Source organism: Syngnathus floridae, chromosome 1 (genome assembly GCF_059516105.1).
Source record: "Syngnathus floridae isolate MCC-2025c chromosome 1, RoL_Sflo_1.0, whole genome shotgun sequence".
Lineage (NCBI taxonomy): Eukaryota > Metazoa > Chordata > Actinopteri > Syngnathiformes > Syngnathidae > Syngnathus > Syngnathus floridae.
Window position 1 is genome coordinate 769,979 of NC_142413.1, and position 21,491 is coordinate 791,469.

The following is a 21,491-nucleotide window of genomic DNA, read 5'->3' on the forward strand; positions in this document are numbered from 1 at the left end:
TACACGTGAAGGACCGCTAGCGTGGCAGCACATGCTAGCTATCAGATAGGCTAATGGTTGGTTTTCCATTAAGGTGCCGCCGCAGACAACAAAAGCACACTTTTGATTGTGTGATTTTAATGTCACAAACACAGGAAACATGACAAGTTACAGTAGAATTACTTTGTGCAACACGTGGAAAACGACGCCAGAGCACCCGCACGTGGCCACGGAGGTAGAATCACCCAACGCATGCGCTCAGCGCCGGTGATTCGCCGCACTCGGATGTCGGATGTTTTGACTTTGGTAGTGTCCGTCCGCCGGGAAGAGAATGCGACGGCGGCGGCGGCGTGGCTTTTCTCTGTCATTCCGCAACATGACAAGTAGCAAAAATTGTTTTTTCTTTCTTTAGGTGATGACTGCCAGCAGCAGCTGGGAAGATTAGCATAGCTTACTTAGCAGCGCTCCTTTCCCGATATGTCTTGATGCTAAGCTAGGCGGTTCAGTCACAAACGTTTGGGTCAACCCTCCCTCAAATTCCTACAACATTTGACCACCAATTGTGTCCCTAAATGCCAAAGTATTGGAAATAAAGTGGCATATTTTTTAGAATAAAGGTGTGTGTGTGTGTGTGGGGGGGGGGGGGGGGGGGGGGGTGTTCAAGGGTGGAAAAAAAGTGGATAAAAAGAGGTAATCTTATGGGCGGGGTTAAAAAGCTCCAATTAATAAATAAAGCGTGCATTTCAAACATGAAACTTCATCTGATTTCACATTTACTGTGGAAAAGACGCCTTTATCACCCCAAAGTAGTACAAAAGCAACATGCCGCACCAGAAAAAAAGAAAAAAAAAAAGTCTCCGTATTACTGTGTAATATGATACATATTCCATGTGATAGCTTTGGAAATCAACCAACAAGATCATTATTCTTTAGCACAGTTGCCTATCCAGTTTGATTTGTAAAACAGCAAAACGATTCACACTCATCCCGTTATAACGCAAAATTGATCAGGCGTTTTTTTCTGGTGTGGCAGGAATTTGCTTCCATGAGTGAGCAGTAATTGGTTTCATCTTTAATGGGTGCGCCCATCCCAGTATTTACAGTAGCTATGCACTTTTTTTTTTTTTTTTTTTTTTTTAGTAAATGACATCAAATAATAATTTACTGCAAATTATTTTGCAAACTATAGGCGGCTGACCCAACGATGGTTCGGAGACCCTAGCTTGAGAACCACTGGCCTAAGACTAGGGGCGGGGCGGGGCAGGGCGGGGACGGGGCTTTCCGCGCTGTGGCTAAAGTGCTGAGCAATTGGAGGTCACTTTTGGGGCGCTTCAAGTGGCTCTCACAATCCAGTGGACTGAATGCTGGGCTGGGCGGGATTTGCTTCCTTCCCTGTGGGATGGGGGGGGGGGGGGGGGAAGAAAGGCACATTAGGGAGGAAGGGCGGATAAGAGAAGCTGCCGCGTCAGGCGCTCACCGTCCGCCGAGCCGCGGTCTTCCTGCTCCCGACGGGACTCTCGGAGCGACGTCAGCAGTTTGCCGTGCTCCCCTTCCATGTCCTGCAGGCGGAGTACACGGGCAGCGCAAAAAAAGTTGATTGATTGACGGGTTGAAACTCCAAAAACCAATCGGCAAAGTGACCTTGAGCCGGCGCAGCTTGCTGGTCAAATCCTCAATGGTGCGGAAGACCTCATCGACGTTTTTGATCATGTGACTCTGCCACGACGCCTTTGACTGGCCCGCCTCCGCTGACGGGTCGCCTTCCGGGCCGCCTTCCGGGCCGCCATCTGTCGGGTCGGTGGTGCTCTCGCCCGCGGGGGCGGGCATCGCCAGGTAGAAGACGTTTCCTGTCCGCCACGGAAAACAACGAATGGAGCGCGCCGCTCATCTCACACGGACAGCAACGGCGCAGGGCGTCGGCATTACCGTGCGTGGCGGCTGGGCTCGGCGACAACTGCTCAGACGCCGTTGTGGCATCATCCGCGACAGCCGCTAAGCGACGAGCGCCAGAGACGAGTCAGAAACAAGGAGGGGGGGGGGGGACACGGCTGGCTTACCTTTTGGTCGGAGCTGAGCGCTGCTGCACGGCGCCGCCTCCCATTGGTCTTCGCTCAGATTGTGCACGCATTCGTTGGACGTGCTTCGGAAGGCGTGGCTCCACACGCCCGCGTGCGCACTGAGTACCAGGAGCTGACGCAGCGTTTCAACTGGCGGGAAAGAGAGAACGAGAGGGAAGGGGGGGAAGGAAAAAAAAAGCATGAAACTTTCAAAGTGTGACTCTGAAAAGGATGACTTGAAATGTTTGCTCTTTACCGTCTTGCAGGGCTGCCTGCGCCACGCCCTCGGCGTACCCGTCATCGCAGTGCAACGCTCCGGATTGGTCGCGAGCCGCAGAGATGGCGTCGGCGTCAACGAGCGTCTTCTCGGCGTTTTCTGGTTGAAAGTGGTCATGTGGAATGAGAAGTGTGCGGCGCCGCGGCTTAAAAAAAAAAAAAAGACAAAAAAGCAACGTACCTGTGTGGGTGGGGCCTGCAGCTTCTACCAGGGACGCGCCACCAAGACTGGGAGAATTTGAAAAGAAACATGTAGGCCTGACTCCTGATCGACTCGGTTGGAAGCCGATGTAGAAGCGGGACTTACGTCTCGGCCGCTGAGCCGTGATTGGGCACGGGTGGGCTGGCGGCAGAAGCGATGGTCTTTTCCAGAAAATCCTTCCAGCTGAAACATAAAAACGATTTTTTTTCGTCAATTGTCAACTATGTTGCTCCAGCCACCATTTATTTTGGCTGTAATTCCACTGACGGGCACTAGATGGCGGCAGGTGTTAAAAACAGGTATTTCAAGATCAGCCTAGGGCCTAGGCCCTAGGTTTTGCTCAAAATTACAGAAAGCCAAATCCTTTTTAATGCTGCTTTTTATGCCTACACATAGCAGTGATTGCTTTTTTTTTTTGCTTACACCTTTAGCCAAGATTATTATTATAAGTTTGGAAATAGAGAGATCAGTACAGATCAACAATAAACACACCAAAAAAAAAAAAATCACAATTGAAATATCCCAAAAATATACAGCTAGATGTCACTCACGTGTTTTTCTCTGACGCCGTCCCCGCCACCAGCTCGTAGATCTGCCTCTCTGCGGTGCTGATGACGTAGAGCGCCTTGTTGTCTGTGCGGGAGGGGAAAGAGGGAAGAGTTGACGAGGTGGCGCAACATCCATGCATCCATGCATCCATCCATGCATCCATCGATGGCCCGTCGCCGAGACTCACCTGTGGCGACCGAGCGCACCAACAGCGAGTCCAAGTTGACCAGCGGGCTGTCTCCTCCTCCGCCGCCGCCGCCGCCGCCGCCACCGCCCAGCCAGCGGGACGGGTGACGCAGCAACAGACGCTCGTCTGGGCCGCGCTGCAGCAGCAGCAGGCAGTCGGACAGCAGCAGCGCGTGGATGTCTGGTGGCGGCCCACAAGTACACTGCCGTCGATACCAACCTTTTCCATTTCTTCCATTTTGTTTTCGACTGACCTAACTGCTTGTCCTTGTTAACTTTCCAGAGCAGCGGACCCTCGTGGATCATCTTCTTGGTGCTCAGATCCAGACCCTGCCGACGAGACAGGAGGTCAAACATTGGTCCGGAGGGCTTTCCGGATTGGACCTGGCTTTGCCCGGCCCGTTTTCCACACGCAAGTCACCTTGAACTGCGGCGCCACATCCAGTCGGCGCTGGTACTTGCTGAGGTGGTGACGGTGTTGCGTCTCCCTGACCACCTCGTTGACCGCCTGCAGGATCCCGCGGCAGCAGGCCTGAGCCCGGCGGAGGGCGGGAAGGTCGGCGGAGGTCACTTAGCAGGGGAAAAGGAAGGCAGGCGCGTGAGACGTCGAGCTTGGAGCGCACGTGCTGTCGCCCGCTCACCCTCGCTGTGCTTGATGATGTTGTCCAGAAGAAGCGGGTACTTGGTCAAGCGTTGCATTTCGGCCACCAGCAGGTCTCGGAGCTGCAGCCGGCGGCAGTGGCGGCTGGCCTCGCACTCCTGCAGCGAGCGGGCGCGGCGTCAGGCAAAGCGCGTCCGGCCTTGGCGCCGTCCGGCCTACCTGGACGATGTGGGCAAAGCGGGGGTCTTTGCGTTGTTTGCTCTTGATCAGCTCCAGTGCCCGAGACTGCTGCATGCACAAGCGCGACGCCTGCTCCTCAAACTCCTCGCCGGCGACGCCCTCAAACTGGACGTCGGCACAAACGCGCGCGCACACACACACACATCAGCAGCAGATCAAACTTGGGCATTTCAGTTGGACGTCTGTTTTGGGATTGAGCTAGTTTTTTTTCTTTTTAGAAACTACTTCATTTTGATACTGCTAAGGGATGATGGTTGGGTTGAAACTAAAGCCCATGACCAACATAGATTTTTTTTTTTATATGTAAGTTGTAATGTTCTAGTTGTGCAGTATGTTGAAATGAAAATCAAATGTGGATTGCTCCTTTTTTTTTTTAGAGCTAATATTTGCCAATTAAAATAATAAACTGAAACACATTTGTAACTGCTTGTGGATTTTTGCTATCTGTGTTGAGGACTCAAATTCATGTGGATGTTTCCTCAGGCTTTTGATAGTAACCAAACTGGGGCCCTCCCATCGTTTTTTTTTTTTTCCCCCCCTACTTCTGTTTTCGGTCAGAGAAGCAGCGCCCAGTGAAGCGAGCCATCAAACTTCCCTTTGTGACACATGCGATGACAATCCAATTTGCGTTCCCTCACCCTGGCCAGCATGACATCGCCAATGTCTTGAACAATCAGCGACTCTCGCCGCTTCCTCATGGCCTCGCAAAGACTAGCTGCGGGTGGAGAAGTGGAACAATAGAGGCGTTAAGGCCGGCAGCTCACAGCAGGGGGCGCTGCGCCACGACGGGGGTGGGGGCATACGCACCGTGCAGCTCGTAGACCTGCGGCAGGTTGGGAAAGATGCATGCCAGCTCGTCTGCAGTGAGAACAGACCTCATCTTCTGGAGGAAGACCTGGTCCAGGACTCGGAGCGTGCGTAGGTGCGACGCCTCCGTTGTGAAGAGCTCTGCCGAGAAAAAAATGCAATTCATTGTTGAGCCTTCCGACAAAAGCTTTTCGTCATTTAGATGAAATGAGTCCTTTGTTGCCATCTAGTGGCGTTTGTAGGCAATTGCTAATACTGTTCCAATTTGTTTTTTTCCCTTCCGCACCATAAATGACGGCCTGGCGCTCCACCTCCCTCGGGCTGAGTGTGTCCAAGAGCTGATGCGGCACCGTCTCCTGCCAGTTCTGACCCTCGCAGGCCTCTTCCTCGCCGCCACCGCCGGCGTCCAGCAGCAGCAGCAGGCTCAGCGGCGACTCCGTGCCCCTGCGAGTACGACAACTCGCTCACGTCACATCGCTTATGGACTCACGAGTGGCGAGGGACGGCGGCAAGTTTCACCTGCGGATGGAGCCAGGCGTGTAGGGCGGCGTGGCGTTTTCCACAGACCTTAAGGTGAAAAGAAACACACACATGAAGCGCGGCGGACGCGCGCGGCGTCGGGTGAAACGCCGCCCAACCTGGCCGAGCTGCCGGACGCCGAGGACGCGCTATGCTGCAGTCGGAAAGCCGTCCCTTCCCTGTCCTCGGCCGCGGGGTCCTCCATGTCCACGTCGCTGCGCGAGCGGGGTACGGCGTCGCCGCACGAGGCCCCGCCCCGCCGGCGCCCTTCTCCCTGAGCTTTTAAAGACTCGCTGCGCGCCAGACGTTTGGACCCGCTGGGGCTGCGAGCACAGCACAGTGACATCATCCGCTCGCCACGGCGCGGCTGGCGACCCGACGTCTCACCTGTCCTCGTCGACGCCGGAGGACGGCGAGGATGGGTCGCCGCCGTCTTCGGTGTGATTCTCAAAGTGCTGAATGATGTTCTTGACGCTTCCTGGACGCACTGTGCACACGCGTAGCAAAAACGCAAAGACGCACACAGCTGCAGTTGCTCGTCAAGTGGGGGGGGGGGGGGTTAATCAAAGGAGAATGACTGAAAGCGGACCCAAACTACAAACATGGAGGTGAGTGAAGAGCGAGAGACAGAAAGGAAGGAAGGCACGGCAAGCAGCTTTTTCTCACATTGCTTTTCTAATCGAAAGAGGGAAATTGAAATCAAAGCGTTTTAATTCTGGGGCAGACACCATGTGAGGCAGCGAGGAGAAAAATACCTTCGGTGGGGGACAACGGGACATGGAATGCTATGACAGCAAAAAAAAAAACAAAAAAAAAACAAAGAAGCCAACAGAAAGCACACCATGAGAAAATCAAATGAGATCAAATCAGGAGTAGCTGATAGTTGTTGATGGAAAAAAAAAAAAAAAAAGCCTACTGGACTGAGAGGTGCTCCGAGGTTTGCCGATGTACTTGAGGAGGGGATTCCTCTTTTTCTCCTCGCCATCTTTCTCCTTCTTGGCGCTGCCGGGCTGTGGAGACCACACGGGCCATGAGGCCAAGGTAGTGAAGGCGGCGCACGAGCCGCCACCGGTTACCTTTTTGGCCTTGAGGAAGGCCATCCACTTTTCCTTCTCGCTGCCCAAACCCAGGAGGGCCTTGGAGTCTCGCAACTTGATGCCGGCGTGGCGGAGGTAAAGCAGCACGGCCGACGCCAGCGGGGAGCTGAGCAAAGACGGCCCACGTGAAGAGAGTGGGACGGGAGGACGGCTTGGGAACTTACCTTCTGTCTTCCTCGTGCTTGTACCTGCGGCAGCAACGAAAAAGTATGAGGAGGAGGGAGGGAGCGAGAAAAAAAAAAGATCACGCAAAGCTCAGGCTTCACTTACAGGATCTCCCAGAGGGCGGTGACCTGCTTGTCCACCACCTGACGCTCCTTCATCGGGTCTCCGTCCAGAAGCAGCAGGTCAGCTTCGCCGAAGAGCGCGCCTAGGCCCATCATTTGCTTGTTCCTGAACAGAAGCCCACGTCAGGCGTGCGGGACGAGCACCTGACAGAAAGGCCTCACGACAGGTGCTTTACCTGTAGTCCAAAAGTTGGTCCTGGATGTGGGGCAGCACCTGCTGCTGCAGCTCCGAAAGAGGCCCGCGGATGTCCTCCTGAGCGTGAAAGCGGCTCTCTGTCGGGACAAGAGACACAAAGTGGGGAGGGGCCGCCACCGCAAGAGGACCGCCTCTCGGTACCGTTCGGGTTCTTACCGATGTCTGTCAGGTAGTCGACTGGCACTTTGAGCTTCAAGGGCTGAAACAGCATTCAATGCAGAGTTGAGACAAAAGATAAATATTGTCGAATTAATTGTTCAAGTGTAATAATTCAATTATAAATATAATTATTCAAAAGACCGTATTTGATATATTTCACAAGTCATTATTGAATTCATTTAATATAACTATAGTTTGGATCTTTTTTATTCATTGGATTTTTTTTTTTTTTTTCCCCCTGTCACATATGGTTATTTCTTCAACTGGAAGTCAAGCCCAAAATATTTTTCAATGAATTCTTTGGGGGTTTGCAACTTGGATGTCAATTTTGTCTTTAAAAATTGCGCTTACGTGGCTTGGAGGGACAAGAACAATGTTAACTTGTATTATTTTCAAATACCACAAGGGAGGAGGTTACGTACGGCGTCCGGATCGAGGAAATGGCCGCAGATCTGCGGAGCCAGGGAGCGGGCGTCTTTGGGTGCGGCGCTCAGGTACGCCTCCACCGACAGGTAGAAAAGCTGCCGCGTGCGCGCGTGCGCACACACACACCAGCATATCAGGAGAGCTCAAAGGGCGAAATGGCCAATGGCTTTGCGGCTCAGCTGACCAACGGGTTGGGGTCCAGCAGCTGCGTGAAGACGTATCTCAGGAAGACGGTCATGTGGGCGGGCCGCGACTTCAGCAGCTCCACGTCCTGGAAGGGCCCGTCCATCTGTGTGTGCGGAGAGGTTGTGCTGACACCTTGGACACACTTGTTTTGTTTTGAGCAAAGCCTCACCTCATTGAACGCGTACCCGTCCTCATCCTCTTCCTCGGGGCCGATGATCTGGGTCCTCCCGCTCTGACAACACGCACGCACGCACGCACGCACGCACACACACACACACACACACACACACACACACACACACACACACACACTTTGCAGCTCAAACATGCGCACACCAAAGTGTGTAAGGGTCAGGAGGCGGCAAGCGTCGTCACGATGGTGATGATGATGATGGCGGTGGAGGCGAGGAAGGCATGCGGAGGGAGGGCAACACCAGTTGAGTACATCACAAACCATTTATTTGCAAGGGGGCTGCTACATTGAGGAGGAACATATTTTGATAATGATATTTTGATATCATTTGTTTTATATTTCATATTATTTATGATATTTATTTCTATATCATTTTTTGAATGTGAATTACGTTCCCCCCCCCCTAAAAAGTCCTCTTCCCATGTTCTTATTTAATATGAATATCCTACTTAAAGGGGAAGCCACCCCAAAAATGTTCTCTTTCTCAGTAATATGTATTTCTCCAGAACCCATCGTCCATTTTGGAAATGTTTTGTTGAAGTGGCCATTCAAATCGGGTTTGGCATTTTGGGAAATCTTGCCACGTTGATCTTTGGATAATAAATCTGATATCGTTTACTGTTATATAGATGGATGTATTGCTCGTGTTTGTTAAAAAAAATACACGGAAAGATGACCTGGAAAAAAATTGTTGCGTAATACATTGTCATTCGTCCATATTGAAAGGGGGGGGGGGGGGACATTATTCTAAAAATAAAAATGATTGTTAAAATTTCAAAATGGTTTGGCCCATTCATTTTGTATTTTACCGTAATATCGAAGTCATGGTGAGAGAAAGGCGACGAAGCCTCTTGTCTGTCACGTGACCGCAAAGAGGAAGTGCTCACCCAATCAGAGAGGGGGTATGTGTCGGAGCGCTGCCGTTGCTGTGGAAGGCCCCACGGGGAAGATGAGGGGGATGAATGGGGACTCTCAAATGCCTGGGAGGGGAGGGGAGGGGAGGGGCGGGGCAACATCACAACCATGCCGGGATGTCGGACGGCATTGGGCTTACCTCCGTGTCGCCCTCGCTCGAGTCTGCCAGCAAGCGCCCTGCGGGGGGGAAAAAAACAAAAACAAAAAAAAGAACAACAAAGATGAGGACGAGGCGTTTGAGTTACTACTTTGGTGTCTTTACTTCACACAAACCTTGGACCCCAGCGACAGCCTGAGCGACGCTTTCCGTCCGCATGGGCGACTGGAGGCGCGCAAAAACATTTGTTGGGAGGAGAGCAGCGAGCACATGACAAAGATGGCGGCGGCGGCGGCGGCGGCGGCAGCGGCGGGCATCCTCACCGCGTCCTGCTGAAGCTTGACGCGGACTTGATGAGCTCGCCTCTTGGCGCTTTCGATTCGCTCTTCCAGAGACGGGGACGGGTTCCGCCAGCGCTCGTCCATTAAGGCCTGCAACGCGGACAGTGGCCATTGACGCTGTGTGATGTCATTGACGCTGTGTGATGTCATTGCTGTGCGTGCGTGCGTGCGTGCGCTACCTGCAGCTCCATTTCTTCCTGCTGCAGCATCTTCCTGAGTATCTGAGAGGCGTGCTTCTGCACCTCCGGGTCCTGAAACCAAAGAGGGCCGTCACGATCGAATGCTTTTAAAATGGATTACTCTATCGATAGTTTCACCGATTAATCGGATATAATTTGATTTGCATTATAACAAATATGATGACTGTTGACGATTTTATTTGGATCATTTAGTGATGAAAAAAAGCAAGTAAACAACAGTTAAGCAATATCAAACAAGAAAGATCGATGGTCACTATTTTCTAAATGAAAAGCAAACGACAGATGAAGTTTAATGCTAAAATCCAAATCTTTTCGAACAATGACTGACCTGGAGTGGCTTGGGTCGAGTGATTCTTTGGGAGGGGGTGCTGCTCAGCGAAGGCGGACTGGGTGGGGTCTCCCCACCGCTGAGGTTGGGCTCAGCGGGGATTGAGGACGGCGAGGGCGGCGGTCCTTGTAGCGTGAGCGCCACATAGGTTCCAGCTGGGCCAGCACATACGTAAAACACGTCACGACTCGCAAAAAAACTTTTTGGTGTTTTGACGGAATTCGCCGCACTGACATTTGATGAGCTTGACCACCTCCTGATGAGACATGGAGGACACCAGCGAGCCGTTAACCTGGAGGGGGAGAGAGAGTGAGCGAGCGTGCGTGCGAGAGAGAGCGAGAGAGAGGATGTAAGCAGTGAGGAAGGTCTGCATCGAGCGCGAGCAAGGAGGGAGCGCCCACCTTGATGATTCGGTCTCCTTCCTGCACGCCGGCCTTGACGGCTGCTCCGCCTGACGGGAGCAAGGAGAGGAGGAGGAGGACGATCAGAGAAACGCTGACACGCCAACAAGTCTCGGCGCGACTCTGACTTGAAATATAACCAGTAATATTCCACAAGGCGACTTGAACTTCCACCAAAGTTATTTTCCGTGAAGATCCTTTGGCTCAACATGCTTTGGGGTACTTTCCGTGACGCACCTGCTCGCACATTTTGGACCAGCTTGACCCGCTCTCCGCACACGGTGAAGCCGAAACCCAGCTGGTCCTTCTGCACCACCACGCATCTCTGGACCAGGCCGGCTCCTGACGCAGGGACACGAAGACGTCAAGCGGAGCGGGCAGCGGGGACCCCGATTAACTAAGGGCACTCACCGGCGCTGTCGTTGGGGGCGTCCACCAGCGGGTCCTTCTGCTGAGCGGCGGACCACTTGCGTTCCGAATCCCCGACGGTCAGACTGCTGAGCCTGTGTTAGTAAAGAGACGCCTTGAGATGCTGAGGGATGCTGGTTGAGGAACGACCGAGCGCAGGGGACAGGAGAGGACGGACGGGAAGGCGCCACAGGCTGACGACTCACCAAGCGGCGAACGGGCTGAAAGCGTGAGGAGGCGGGAAGCCAATCAAGGGGAAAGAGAAAAGATGTTTGTTTTTTTACTCAGTTGTTTTGGTGCGTGGAGGTTGGGGACCTCTGCTGCACATAGTTCAGACCAGCGGCAAGCTAAAAGCTGTCAGCATCAGCGACCTTACCTGTCAAGGGTGGAGGTGGGCTGCCGGAGACTCATGTCTTCAGTGAACCGCTTGCGTGGCCGTCATTGCCGCGGCCATGTTCCACTTGCTGATGCGGCTTCACAACGCTAACACACACCGGCTGCTCCTTCCAGCATTCATAATGGCTCAAATTCGCATCTGCCTGTGTCAACGTCTGTCATGACGCAGAGTGCAGAACTTTCCTTAAAGTAGCTAAGAAATGGCTTGCTGAAGTTTAGCTTGAGCTGAGCACTTTCAGTGGATCTGCAAACGATTCCACTTAAAACAAATAACGCATCTTTTGTCCGGCTATTTACACCAGTGACAATCAAAACAATGAAATGCTCTTCCGTTGGCTGGCACACGGTACATACAGACCTGCACTTTTTGTTCATTTGATGTTTGGTGCCGTGTCATGAGCTCTTTCTAAAACATGTGCCTTTGCTCAAAAAAGGTCGGGAAACACAACCGACGTGGACGTCTACTGCTGCTGCCTGCCTGGCTGCTCAAACAACATTAGCCGTTGCCACTGTGTACAACTCAAATATAACCCATTTAAGGCACAATTCCTTCGAGATTAGATGGAAGTATCGGCGTCTCGATCGGTGTCAGGCTAGCGTCAAGCTACGGCATCGTCTGAAAGCTGCGGACCACCCAAAGCGCCTCATATTCGGGTTTCAGGGAGCTAACAAGGCGCTCGTGGTTGCCAAAAACAAGGTCTGCATGGAAAATGGCAACGTGTTGTTTCCGATTTGAAGTGCAGAACTGCCACATTTGATGAACAACAAGAGCACATCAAATGCTGCTGCTGCAAATGCACACAGGTCAAAGGTGCGTCGATGCTAGCCGCTATCCAAGCCGGTCAAAAACAACAACGCGTGTTGTATCAACACACGCGCTACACCGTATGCTAGCCCCAGGGGGGGAGGAAAAAGGCCCCCTAAAAACTCCAACGGTGCCCAAATGAACGGGTTGTTTTGTTGCTGGGCTCTCCGGGACATCGGCGGCTATGTACTTCCGCTTCCTGCTAGTGAGCGGCTCGGATGCGCGAGCGCCCCCTGCGGGCACGGCGACGTTCCTGCGCAAGGTGGAACGAGTTTATACTCGTGAAAAGATTGCGAAAAACAATGTCAAGATCATCAGCAAAACCATTTTACGTTGCAGCAAGTCTTATTTGATTAGTTATTGTAGAGAAAAACGACTACGCCCGTTTTTACCAAACATGGTGTGGTGGAGCGTCAGGGCAGGATGGGGCTGAGGAGCGGGGCGGAATTTTGGGGGCGTGCACGCCAGGGCGCCGAGACATACTGAGGCAGCCAAGCAGCCAGGCAGCCAGGCGGGCAGGCAGGCAGCCAGGCATTCAATCCGTCGACATCAACTAAGATTAAAGGTAAACTGCTCACGGGCTTCTTTTCTTCTTCTGTTGCTTTTGTCTCTTTCCGTCAAGCGCACATGCTCGATTTTGCCATTTCCTGTCATCCATCAGCCGCTTGCAGCAACTTCCCCAGCTCGCTCAGGAAGGGCGTGGGCGTGTGTGACGGTGTGACTGTGCGTGTGTGTGTGTGTGTGTGTGTGTGTGTGTGGGGGGGGGGGGATTCCTGTGAGGTGCAAATTCAAGTAGACGAGCTTGATTTTAAAGTAAATTTTAAAGAACAGAATTTAAAAAAGAGGTGTGATGCTATTAATATAAATATAAATCATTGCCATCGTTTTATATGGTCTGTGAAGGAAAAACTAGCGAGACAAGTGATGACAGTCAAAAGTAAGGCGCATTCTTTAGTCCAATGTGGGTGATTCCCTCTCAGGTAGGAACACGACAACTTTAACAGTTGGTGAACTGATCATTTCCATCCCGTGCGTTAGAGGAGGTCAACGTCTAAAACATGCATAAGGGGCCCTTGGAGACCTCTCCCTGTTAAGTGTGCTGCTCGTTGTGTTGTGCGGGACTTGGCCATCTGGGGGCAGTATAAGGCTGACTGTGCCGGAGGGCAGAAGTTGTGGGAATATGTGCTTGCGGGTATTGTTTATCTCCTGCTGTTGCTGCACTCTTTGTGTTCAGAACAAAATGCATTGACTTGTCTAAAACCTTGTGTTGACTACATCCAGTCCAGCTCCACCCCTGCGACATCCCATCATGCCCTTGGTTGTGTGGTCGCGGCTGCTGGGCGTGCGCGTGGCCGCCCTGCTGTTCACCTGCGTGGCGTTCAGCGTGGCGGCGCACGGCGCCCAGCTGCCGCATGGCGGCATGGCCTCCTGGTGCATCTTCTGCTGGGCCTTCAGCTTCGCAGCCACCGCTCTCATCCTGCTCGTGGAGCTGCTGGGCCTGCAGGCGCGCATACCCGTGTCCTGGTCCAACTTTCCCGTGACGGCGGCGTGTTACGCCGCCCTCCTCTGCCTCTCGGCCTCCGTCATCTTCCCGCTCTACTTCCTGAGGGATGGCGGCTACTACTCCCAGGTGCGTGACCACCGCGTGGCCTCCACCGTCTTCTCCTGCCTGGCGGCGCTGGCCTACATCCTGGAGGTGAGCCTGACGCGAGCGCGGCCCGGCGAGGTGGCGGGCTACATGGCCACGGCGCCGGGTTTGCTGAAGGTGTGCCAGACCTTCGTGGCCTGCATCATCTTCATCCTGGTCAGCGATCCGGTGGCGTACGATGGCCACGCGGCGCTCCAGTGGTGCATGGCCGTCTACTGCATCTGCTTCATCCTCTCCATGGCCGTGGTGGTCATGTGCGTGGGCGAGTGCACCGGCTGGCTGCCCGTGCCCTTCCCCCGCTTCCTGACGGCGTTCGGGCTCCTGGCGGCCGTCATGTACCTGACGGCCACCATCATCTGGCCCATCTTCCAGTTTGACAAGCGCTACAGCAGAGGCGGCGCCCAATCACGTCTGATCACCGTGGCGGTCCTCACCGGCCTCAACTTCCTGCTGTACCTCGCCGACATGGCGCACACTGCCAGACTCGTCTTTGTCAGCGGCTGACGCGGCACCACTGTGTTCTTTGTTTTCAGGACTTTTTTTAAAATTTTTTTTTTATTATAACGCTGGTCAACACATTTCTATTACATTTTTAAGAGGCAAGAAGGATTTTCTAGATTACCTGTATAATTTTAAAAATTACAAAGGTCTGATTGCAGCCACCAATACTTGGGCAAACAAAATGTGACATGGAGTAGTAAGTCCTGCTCAACTGTAGTTGGCGCTATTCTATGGCCGTTTTCACGCGTCGACGGCCATCATTGGTCACAATTTTGTGTCGTCGTGTAAAATTAAATGTTTCATTTCAAAAGATATCGGTACTTAGCATGGGTCTGAAATGTTCCTGAAATTTTAAAAATGAAAAATATATTTAGAGACATATGAGGCCATCTTCGATTCGAATTTGCTCTCAACCTGTTTTTTTTCTACTAAATTGCAATTGTTTGCATTTGATGAATCGTTCAGCTGTCGTTATGACGACACTACGAAACAGTTACGTCGGATATGCAGCTAACCTGGAAAGGACGCGTTGGCCGTGTCGCTACATCTCGCGTTTGAGGTTCCTCTTGAAAACCTTTTGGAGGACGAATGGTGTCTACAAGAATGGCCGATGTGAAAATGAACAAAATGAAACGGTCTGCTCTTTTATTCAAGTCAAACTGCGTGTGCGTCGTATGAATATCATAACGTCAAGCCATCCGTTTCATTCGGATACTTTTTCCACACATGTGGCTGAATAAGGCAAGCAAACAAATGGAGAGATTGCGAGCCTAGCGCAAGATGACGTACAAGGCGTTTTCATGGCGTACCGTGACCGAAGCGCTCGACTCCATCGGCCCGACTCGCCGACGCTCCGGACGACAAGCGGAAATAATATTACGTCAGCAAATACAAACTGCGCGCGTGTACAACATCAGGAAGTCGTCAGTGTAAAGTTAAAAAAAAAAAAAAATAGCACTTGCTCTTTTCAAGTATGTCCAACACTGCCGGAGCCATCGACGGCCTCTTCTCGGCGTTGAGCGTGGCGGGCCCGAACAAAAAAAAAGGAGTGTTTTTACCGTGATTGGCCGCCGCTCACTCGTCCCTCCCCGCCTCCACCATCCGGTAGCGCTGTCGGCACGACGACGGTAGCGTGAGAGGCCAGGAGAAGACCACGGGCACGTTGGTCTGGACGTTGCGCTCCAGGAAGTTGAAGACGGGGTTCCACCACGTGCGCGACAGCAAGTTGTTGGGCGCCCGACGGAGAGCCTGCCGCCGGTTGCGCAATCGGATCGTTTTTGGAAACTTGAGGCCAATTGCGACGAGCGCGTTTGGACTTACGTGCGTGTTAGCCATGGTGTGGTACCACCAGAAGAGCCTAGTGGTGACAAAGTATCCCACCAGGACGTCGATGCTGTAGTGTTCGTGGCCCACCAGGATGCACAGCACGCCCGAGGCGCTGAGCAGCCAGCAGAGCCACTGGTACCAGCACATCCAGCGAGGAGAATCTGCGGGCAAGGGGCTCACGTTAGACGGCGCCACCCACGCCCAAGGTGCCGACGCCATTCTGTTTTGCTGACTCACATTCTTTGATGAAGAGGTAGGAGAGGGTCAACATAACCGTGTGGCCGCTGTACAGGAAGTCGCCGCACATCATGTGGGAGCCGGTCAGCGATAAGCCTGCGCGTGCCAAAAAAAAGAGGCTCTCGTTTTAAAGAGCTTTTACTCGTGTAAAGATTTGAATCGGTACTTCGAGTCGAGTCAAACTAAATAATTGTAATATGTGCATAATAATAATAACAAAAACGACAACACTACATAATAATAAAAAAATTAAACATAAAAACGTATACAAATAAATTCAAAATAAAAATAAAATACAAATCGGTCAGAACTTAAGCTGTGGTGGCCTCTGTTTGTCAATCAAACGACCTACATTTGTGTGAAGGGTGCCACAAGGATCTATTTTGGGACCACTATCATTTGTCTTGCTATCAAAAACAGTTGAATTAACGTGTACGCGAATGATGCCGAGTGCGCGCGCGTGTGTGTGTCTGTGTGTGCGTGCGTGCGTGCGTGCGTGTATTTGTCTTGGACCTCCTCCAGAGATGAGCCGCACAATCCTCCAGATCTTTCCTGCCGAGTCATCGTAAAGCTGCAGGATTTCACAACAGCACACATTAACGCAAGGTGATGATGGCGTGCGCGTGCGTACGTGCGTGCGTACCTTGGGTGCGCACACCATGTGTCGGCCAGGCACGGGCAGGGTGGTGATGTACATGGTGACGCAGCGGTACATGTAGAGTGTTCCAATGAGAAAGAAGCAGCGGCGCCCCACGATGGCTCTGACGTGAAGCAAATGGAAAGAAAAAGAATTGAAAGTTAAGGGGGGGGAAAAAAAAAAAAAAAAGTCAGAAACAGGATGAGGTTTCTTACCTGTGCTTGAGGAGCAGCCACTGGATCAGCCAGAGTCCCACCAGGATCAGGCCGTTGACCTCCGTGACGGTGAAGGCCCAGGGAACGCGGCCCACGTAGTCAAAGAACTTGTCGGGCAGCGGCGGGCTCACCGATTTGTCGGGCACCCTCTCGTGTACGATGGTGATGACCACGGTGGTGAAGACTAAGTTGAAGACGGCGTAGAGGAAAGCCACGCCCGTTTTCCACCACTCCTTGGGGAGGCGGTCGGCGCGCTCCTCCGACACCGAGATCTTGATATAGTCACAGTGGCGCTTCAGGCCGCTACTCAGGGATTGCACCAGCTGGTTCTGCTGGAGCAGGTCGCTCATTTTGCTGCGCTTGCTCCTGCCGCCGTCGGGAGCCTCGGCCGCAGGCGGGGAGGCCGGGCGACTGGGGCCGCCGTTTGGGTGAGCGGGCGAGGAGGGCGCGCTTGCAGTTACGCTCACTTCCACGTGGGGGCGGATGTCGTTGTCGTCGTCCTGGATCAGACCCGAGGCCGCCATGGCTCTCTTGGGGATGACCGCCTCTCAGAGCGCAGTCTCGGTGCTTGGCCAAATAAATCGATCCTACCGACGCCTCCCAAATGACGCCGCTGAAAGTCAACGAGGAATTTAGTTTGAAATAATGACCTTCATACACAAAATATAAATAAATGAATCGATAATAAATAACTGTTGTTTGTATTCAACTTTCAAGTCCGATACATTCGGCAACTTTTGTGCGATACATTCCAAGTGAATCATGACTCAAGTCGAGTAGTGTGATTTAAATGGAAGGCAAGTCCAAAAATAATTCTTGCAATAATATTGGAACGCCCGTGTTTTGCGGTCAACGTTGACACTCGCTCGCTGAACAGGCAGCCTTTAATCAACCCGCCCCGGAGGGAGTGACAACCACTCGTTCGTCATTTTAAGCAACACCGCCCCCTGTTGCTGACTGATCGTGACGTCAGAATCAGACGATCCAAGAGAGATGATGACAAAATAATTTGCCCCCCAAATTGAAATAACATTACTAACTATACAAAATATATACTTTTGGGATTTTTGCGGCCGTATCTAGGCATTTATTATTTCATGCGAGTCACGATGGTGTTACTAGCTAAGTATTTTTTGAGATGTTTCATAGTTTGAGGATTGCAACCAAAACATTTAACCATTAATTTATGAAGAAATCCAGGCAGGTACCTTTCTGTTACTGCAAGTGTGTGTGTGTGTGTGTGTGTGTGTGTGTGTGTGTGTGTGTGTGTGTGTGTGTGTGTGTGTGTGTGTGTGTGTGTGTGTGTGTGTGTGTGTCTCCCTTTCAGTCAATGGACACAACATCTGCGTAATTTCCTGTTTACGCCTCTCAAATCAACATCAGGAGATTCTAATTAAAGCCGATTCAGCAGCAACAGTGGGCGTGATGTCGCTGTTTTGACCATAAAAAAAAAAGATTAAGTAAGAATAAAGAAAAAAAAGATACAGAGACTACAATGAGGGTGTTAAGCAAACGTATTCTTGTGTTAATTGCAACTTTGACTTCGATAAAGCCAACGATCCATTTGTTCATCCCTGAAAAGCGTTGTAAAGGGCAAAACATGAAAATGAGTATAGTTGGCGTCCTTCAAGCAGACCGGAAATGAGAAGTACACCTGTCGGGACGGACCGAAGACACTTCGTCGTCATGAAAACACCAAAAGTCTACAAACACACACTCACCCCGTCAGCTGAGGATAAAAAAGATTCCCACAAGTTGATGATTCCTTTCGTTCTTTGGGCAAACTTTGAGCTGGTGTAGTTTCGACTTGGACGCGTTACGGGTTCCCAGTTGAGGTTCGACGTCGACTTCCGCCTACGCCAGCTCCGTCACTCACCTGAGTTCGGTCAAGCTCGTTTTTTTCCGTAGAAAAAAAAAGAAAAAGGAGTCGCCCTACGGAAGCTTAAAATTGTCAAACTAGATACGATAGTTACCGAGGTGATTTTTTGTATCATTATTATTATTGTTGTTGCTGTTTTAATGTGGGGGTTGAAAACACAATGTTTATATACTAACTTTCAACTTTAATATGTTGTAATTGTATCATTACGAAAACAAACATATACAATGCCGTACCCTCGACCAAACTCTTGTTTTTTTTTTCCCCACTGTATGATTAGTGATTAGATTTATGTGAAAAAATAAAAAGCCACTCGGGCAGTGGCTGTTCTTGTGTCGGGGGCGGGGCTCCTCCCAGCTTAAGATGGACTGGGACAGCTGATGGACAAATGTCTCTGTCGGCGAAGGGCAACAGAAAGCTCGAAGAAATGGACTCGGACAAGATGTTTCATCCCAGGTTGGAACGCTGCTGCAAAGTGTCGCGACTTTGTGCGTGCGTGCGTGCGTGCGTGTGTGGTTGGAGTTGGAGCGTCTGTTATTTTTTTCACAAGTGGAGAATATCAAACTGCATCTTTCCCCCACAAAAGTCCGTACCGCATGCTTCACATTTTAATTTTAATTTGGTTTGTTGTTTGTTGTGTGTGTGAGCGCCCGCGTGTTTTTACGCTTCTTCTCAGTGTGCGCATGCGCCTTGTCACCTAAAGTTATTTTCAGCGAGCACAGCTGTCGCGTGCACGCCATGTGAGGATATTTTTGTCAAGGTACCTGCGATAGAAAGTGGATGGATGGTTGATTTGTATTTTTTTTTAAAATTTGTTCTTGCGTGTATTTGACTTTGAGTCTTTGACTCTTGGCCAGAATCAGCTCGGAAAACGATTGACACGCATATTTTAGAATTTCAAATCAAATGGCGCCACGCAGATTTGTAACACCCCAGTGTAGCGTCCTCACTGGATAAGACATAAAAAAAAAGTGTCAATGTAGTGACTCGCACTTTCAGCCTATCTGCGGCCCTGATGAAGTTGGACCCCGAAGACGGCGGCAAGATGATGGAATACTTCCAAACGCACGCCTTGCTGGCCAGAGAGAAAACTCGTAAGATTCTGCTTGACAGACAATCAAACGCTTTCCGGTGAATGCTTTGTATTTTCTCGCAGTCCTGCAGGCGTCCGTACGCGAGCAGAAGAAACTGCTGGTGGAAAATGGCAAGCTGAAGAAGGACATTGAGGAGCTGAGGCACGAGCTCCACGACAAACAGAGGAGACGCGTGGGTACGAGCGCTCGGGCTTAACAACGGCGCAGCGTTTTTCTCCTACTTGCTTGTTTTTCTTCTTTCAGCTAAGGTCCTCCTCTCACCCAGCAAGACGCTCAATTCGCCTGGTTCACCGGCCGCCGCCGCCGCCACCGTATCGCAGACCCCCTCGCTCGACCTCGATGGGGGACGCAGGGTGACTCACAGGCAAAGAGGAGACAAGAAAGGTGAGGAGTCAAAGTGAAGACACGTGAAATTTGGGAGGTCTCAATGGTCTCAGGCTCCATCGGGTCTTTTTTTTTTTTTTGGTCCAGCTGCTCCTGCAACGCCGCCGCCCACAGTTGACGTGTCCCGCCTGGACCTGAGAGTCGGACGCGTCCTCAGCGTTCGCCGCCACCCGCAAGCAGCCAATCTGACGGTTCAAGACGTCGACGTGGGGGAGAAAGCCCCCCGCTCGGTCGTCAGCAAGCGTCGCCCGGACGACCAACAGCCGGTTTCTTCTTCTTTTTGGTCTGGTTGATTTCTGCCCCTTTTCGGATGCGTGTCGCTCACTTCCTTCTGCTCGGCAGCTCGTCGGCTCGCTCGCCGTCTTGCTGTGCAACGTGAGGGGCTGCAAAGTGAAGGGCGTGGCTTCGCACGCCCGACTCCTGCGTTGCTTTCAGCCTGACGGCCCGGTTGAGCTGCTGGCCCCGCCCACTGGTTCCAACCCCGGAGACAGAGTCACTTTCCTCAACCACACCACCGGTAATGGCCGTTGCATTCGGGGCGAGAAGGTCCACCGCGAGGCACACACGGACAGAAAATGAACTCCAAACGGTCATAATCAATTCATTTCATTGCCCTCTGCTGTACCGGCTTTGGCCACTGGGCGGCGGTATAACGCAGTAACGCAGGCACAAACGCTTCTCCTTCGACTACTCCAAGTCCCTCAGTCACGTGCTGTCAAATTCGTCCGGGAGGATAAAGAATATATTCTCGTTTACGGTTACGTCTCCAGCTCCAAATTTGTGGTTCTAAAACTGCCATGCTAACCGCTAGCATGTCAGTGGCATTTTCCGTTTGGGCAACATTGGTTGTTTCAAACATCCAAAATGCAATGCGTGCGTGTGCGTGTGTTTAGCAGGTGAACCTGACCGGGAGCTGAAGGCCAAGCAGCGGGTGTGGGATCGTGTCCAGGCCGGCCTCCGGGTGGACGCCCAGGGTGTGGCCACCTATAACGGCTGCGGCTTCCAGGTGGAGGGGAAGGGCCTGTGCAGGGCGCCGTCGCTCACCAACGGCACCATCCGATGCACATAGACACACGTGACCGACGCCGTTTGATGACATCATCATGCTTTCTCGTCCTTACTCGTGTGGCTTGTGTCCAGTTTGGGGTCTATTTGGATGAAAAGCTGATTTTGGAGGATATGCTGGGTGTGATTGTTTGATTGTATTTAGATTTGTTTGATTATCTATATGTTGATCTATATGAAGTCATGTGAGCTATAAAAAGAACGTGAGCTACACTTCTAAATTTGTCTTCTAGCTTATTGTTAGTCTAAACTCTGCTCGTAAGCGCAAACTAGCTAGCTCGCTAATGAAGCTAATCGTCATAATCTCATCACCGTCGTCACACACACACACACATGCTGACTTGACTGAGTTCTGCGACAATATACGTATTGCTTGAGCTCTGTTTTTGTTAGCGTGTTGTTCTGAATAATTTCATGTTCTTAGACAAAAGCTGCTTTCATTTTTAAAAAGGTCAATTGTGAGTAATTTTTTTGGAATGACTTTTTGGACACTCGTGTATCAGGCACAGACCTGAGGAAACCGGCTGTGCGAGAATGCGGCTTGACAGAAAGTTCATTAGCATTGCAAAAGTGGAACTCCACCTGTGTGAGAGTAGCAACGCTCCTTCTGAAACTCCTGCAGTTTGGTCTGTGCCACATCTGTAAACTGTCCAT

At 51.6% G+C, this 21,491-nt stretch overlaps 4 protein-coding genes across 12 annotated transcripts; 2 read left to right on the forward strand and 2 right to left on the reverse strand.

Moving 5' to 3' along the window:
• Window positions 1–100: 100 nt before the first annotated feature.
• Window positions 101–12,539, reverse strand: arhgef11 (Rho guanine nucleotide exchange factor 11). 9 transcript variants are annotated; one of them, XM_088383278.1, is made up of 43 exons: window positions 12,430–12,539; window positions 11,027–11,201; window positions 10,857–10,871; window positions 10,654–10,745; window positions 10,480–10,584; window positions 10,243–10,292; window positions 10,076–10,133; window positions 9,842–9,996; window positions 9,493–9,564; window positions 9,296–9,403; window positions 9,149–9,197; window positions 9,015–9,052; window positions 8,770–8,940; window positions 7,937–7,999; window positions 7,766–7,870; window positions 7,578–7,676; window positions 7,153–7,195; window positions 6,977–7,073; window positions 6,784–6,906; window positions 6,678–6,701; window positions 6,493–6,619; window positions 6,333–6,426; window positions 6,172–6,201; window positions 5,804–5,903; window positions 5,536–5,739; window positions 5,417–5,464; window positions 5,184–5,341; window positions 4,898–5,038; window positions 4,729–4,805; window positions 4,070–4,195; window positions 3,891–4,008; window positions 3,671–3,819; window positions 3,504–3,579; window positions 3,251–3,430; window positions 3,066–3,147; window positions 2,620–2,697; window positions 2,494–2,540; window positions 2,293–2,412; window positions 2,037–2,186; window positions 1,906–1,971; window positions 1,621–1,826; window positions 1,457–1,538; window positions 101–1,371 (listed from the first exon to the last, which is right to left on the reverse strand). In XM_088383278.1, the coding sequence occupies exons 2-43, from the start codon at window positions 11,059–11,061 to the stop codon at window positions 1,322–1,324; spliced, it is 4,011 nt and encodes a 1,336-aa protein (XP_088239404.1). In that variant the 5' UTR covers window positions 11,062–11,201; window positions 12,430–12,539; the 3' UTR covers window positions 101–1,321. The 9 variants fall into 9 exon arrangements, with proteins under 9 accessions (XP_088239404.1, XP_088239397.1, XP_088239412.1 ...); XM_088383271.1 differs by lacking the exon at window positions 12,430–12,539 and adding an exon at window positions 11,405–12,165; XM_088383286.1 differs by lacking the exon at window positions 12,430–12,539 and having other exon boundaries at window positions 5,804–5,894; window positions 11,027–12,168.
• On the forward strand, window positions 12,151–14,312 carry LOC148403142 (myeloid-associated differentiation marker homolog). The gene is made up of 2 exons (XM_088383474.1): window positions 12,151–12,416; window positions 13,133–14,312. The coding sequence occupies exon 2, from the start codon at window positions 13,161–13,163 to the stop codon at window positions 14,001–14,003; it is 843 nt and encodes a 280-aa protein (XP_088239600.1). The 5' UTR covers window positions 12,151–12,416; window positions 13,133–13,160; the 3' UTR covers window positions 14,004–14,312.
• A 319-nt stretch (window positions 14,313–14,631) lies between these two features.
• On the reverse strand, window positions 14,632–18,310 carry LOC148403143 (phosphatidylcholine:ceramide cholinephosphotransferase 2-like). The gene is made up of 7 exons (XM_088383412.1): window positions 18,137–18,310; window positions 16,416–17,028; window positions 16,207–16,324; window positions 16,077–16,134; window positions 15,564–15,659; window positions 15,321–15,487; window positions 14,632–15,248 (listed from the first exon to the last, which is right to left on the reverse strand). Exons 2-7 carry the CDS (start codon window positions 16,937–16,939, stop codon window positions 15,075–15,077), a joined length of 1,137 nt encoding a protein of 378 aa, XP_088239538.1. The 5' UTR covers window positions 16,940–17,028; window positions 18,137–18,310; the 3' UTR covers window positions 14,632–15,074.
• A 312-nt stretch (window positions 18,311–18,622) lies between these two features.
• On the forward strand, window positions 18,623–21,061 carry LOC148403144 (aminoacyl tRNA synthase complex-interacting multifunctional protein 1-like). The gene is made up of 7 exons (XM_088383439.1): window positions 18,623–18,750; window positions 19,294–19,388; window positions 19,451–19,564; window positions 19,632–19,772; window positions 19,860–20,038; window positions 20,115–20,289; window positions 20,666–21,061. The coding sequence occupies exons 1-7, from the start codon at window positions 18,683–18,685 to the stop codon at window positions 20,839–20,841; spliced, it is 948 nt and encodes a 315-aa protein (XP_088239565.1). The 5' UTR covers window positions 18,623–18,682; the 3' UTR covers window positions 20,842–21,061.
• The last annotated feature ends 430 nt before the right edge of the window (window positions 21,062–21,491 follow it).

Excerpts from the sequence above, each read along its gene's own strand:
- arhgef11 (XM_088383278.1), bottom strand. The coding sequence starts at position 11,061 with ATGAGTCTCCGGCAGCCCACCTCCACCCTTGACAG. Across the intron at positions 6,202-6,332 it reads TCGGAGCACCTCTCAGTCCA|CATTCCATGTCCCGTTGTCC; the intron begins GTAGGCTTTTTT and ends TTGCTGTCATAG. Across the intron at positions 4,196-4,728 it reads GCGATGTCATGCTGGCCAGG|TTTGAGGGCGTCGCCGGCGA; the intron begins GTGAGGGAACGC and ends GCCGACGTCCAG.
- LOC148403142 (XM_088383474.1), top strand. The coding sequence starts at position 13,161 with ATGCCCTTGGTTGTGTGGTCGCGGCTGCTGGGCGTGCGCGTGGCCGCC.
- LOC148403143 (XM_088383412.1), bottom strand. The coding sequence starts at position 16,939 with ATGGCGGCCTCGGGTCTGATCCAGGACGACGACAACGACATCCGCCCC. Across the intron at positions 15,488-15,563 it reads CTACCTCTTCATCAAAGAAT|ATTCTCCTCGCTGGATGTGC; the intron begins GTGAGTCAGCAA and ends CCTTGCCCGCAG. Across the intron at positions 15,249-15,320 it reads ACACCATGGCTAACACGCAC|GCTCTCCGTCGGGCGCCCAA; the intron begins GTAAGTCCAAAC and ends AACCGGCGGCAG.
- LOC148403144 (XM_088383439.1), top strand. The coding sequence starts at position 18,683 with ATGTCTCTGTCGGCGAAGGGCAACAGAAAGCTCGAAGAAATGGACTCG. Across the intron at positions 19,565-19,631 it reads CAAACAGAGGAGACGCGTGG|CTAAGGTCCTCCTCTCACCC; the intron begins GTACGAGCGCTC and ends TTCTTCTTTCAG. Across the intron at positions 20,290-20,665 it reads TTTCCTCAACCACACCACCG|CAGGTGAACCTGACCGGGAG; the intron begins GTAATGGCCGTT and ends GCGTGTGTTTAG.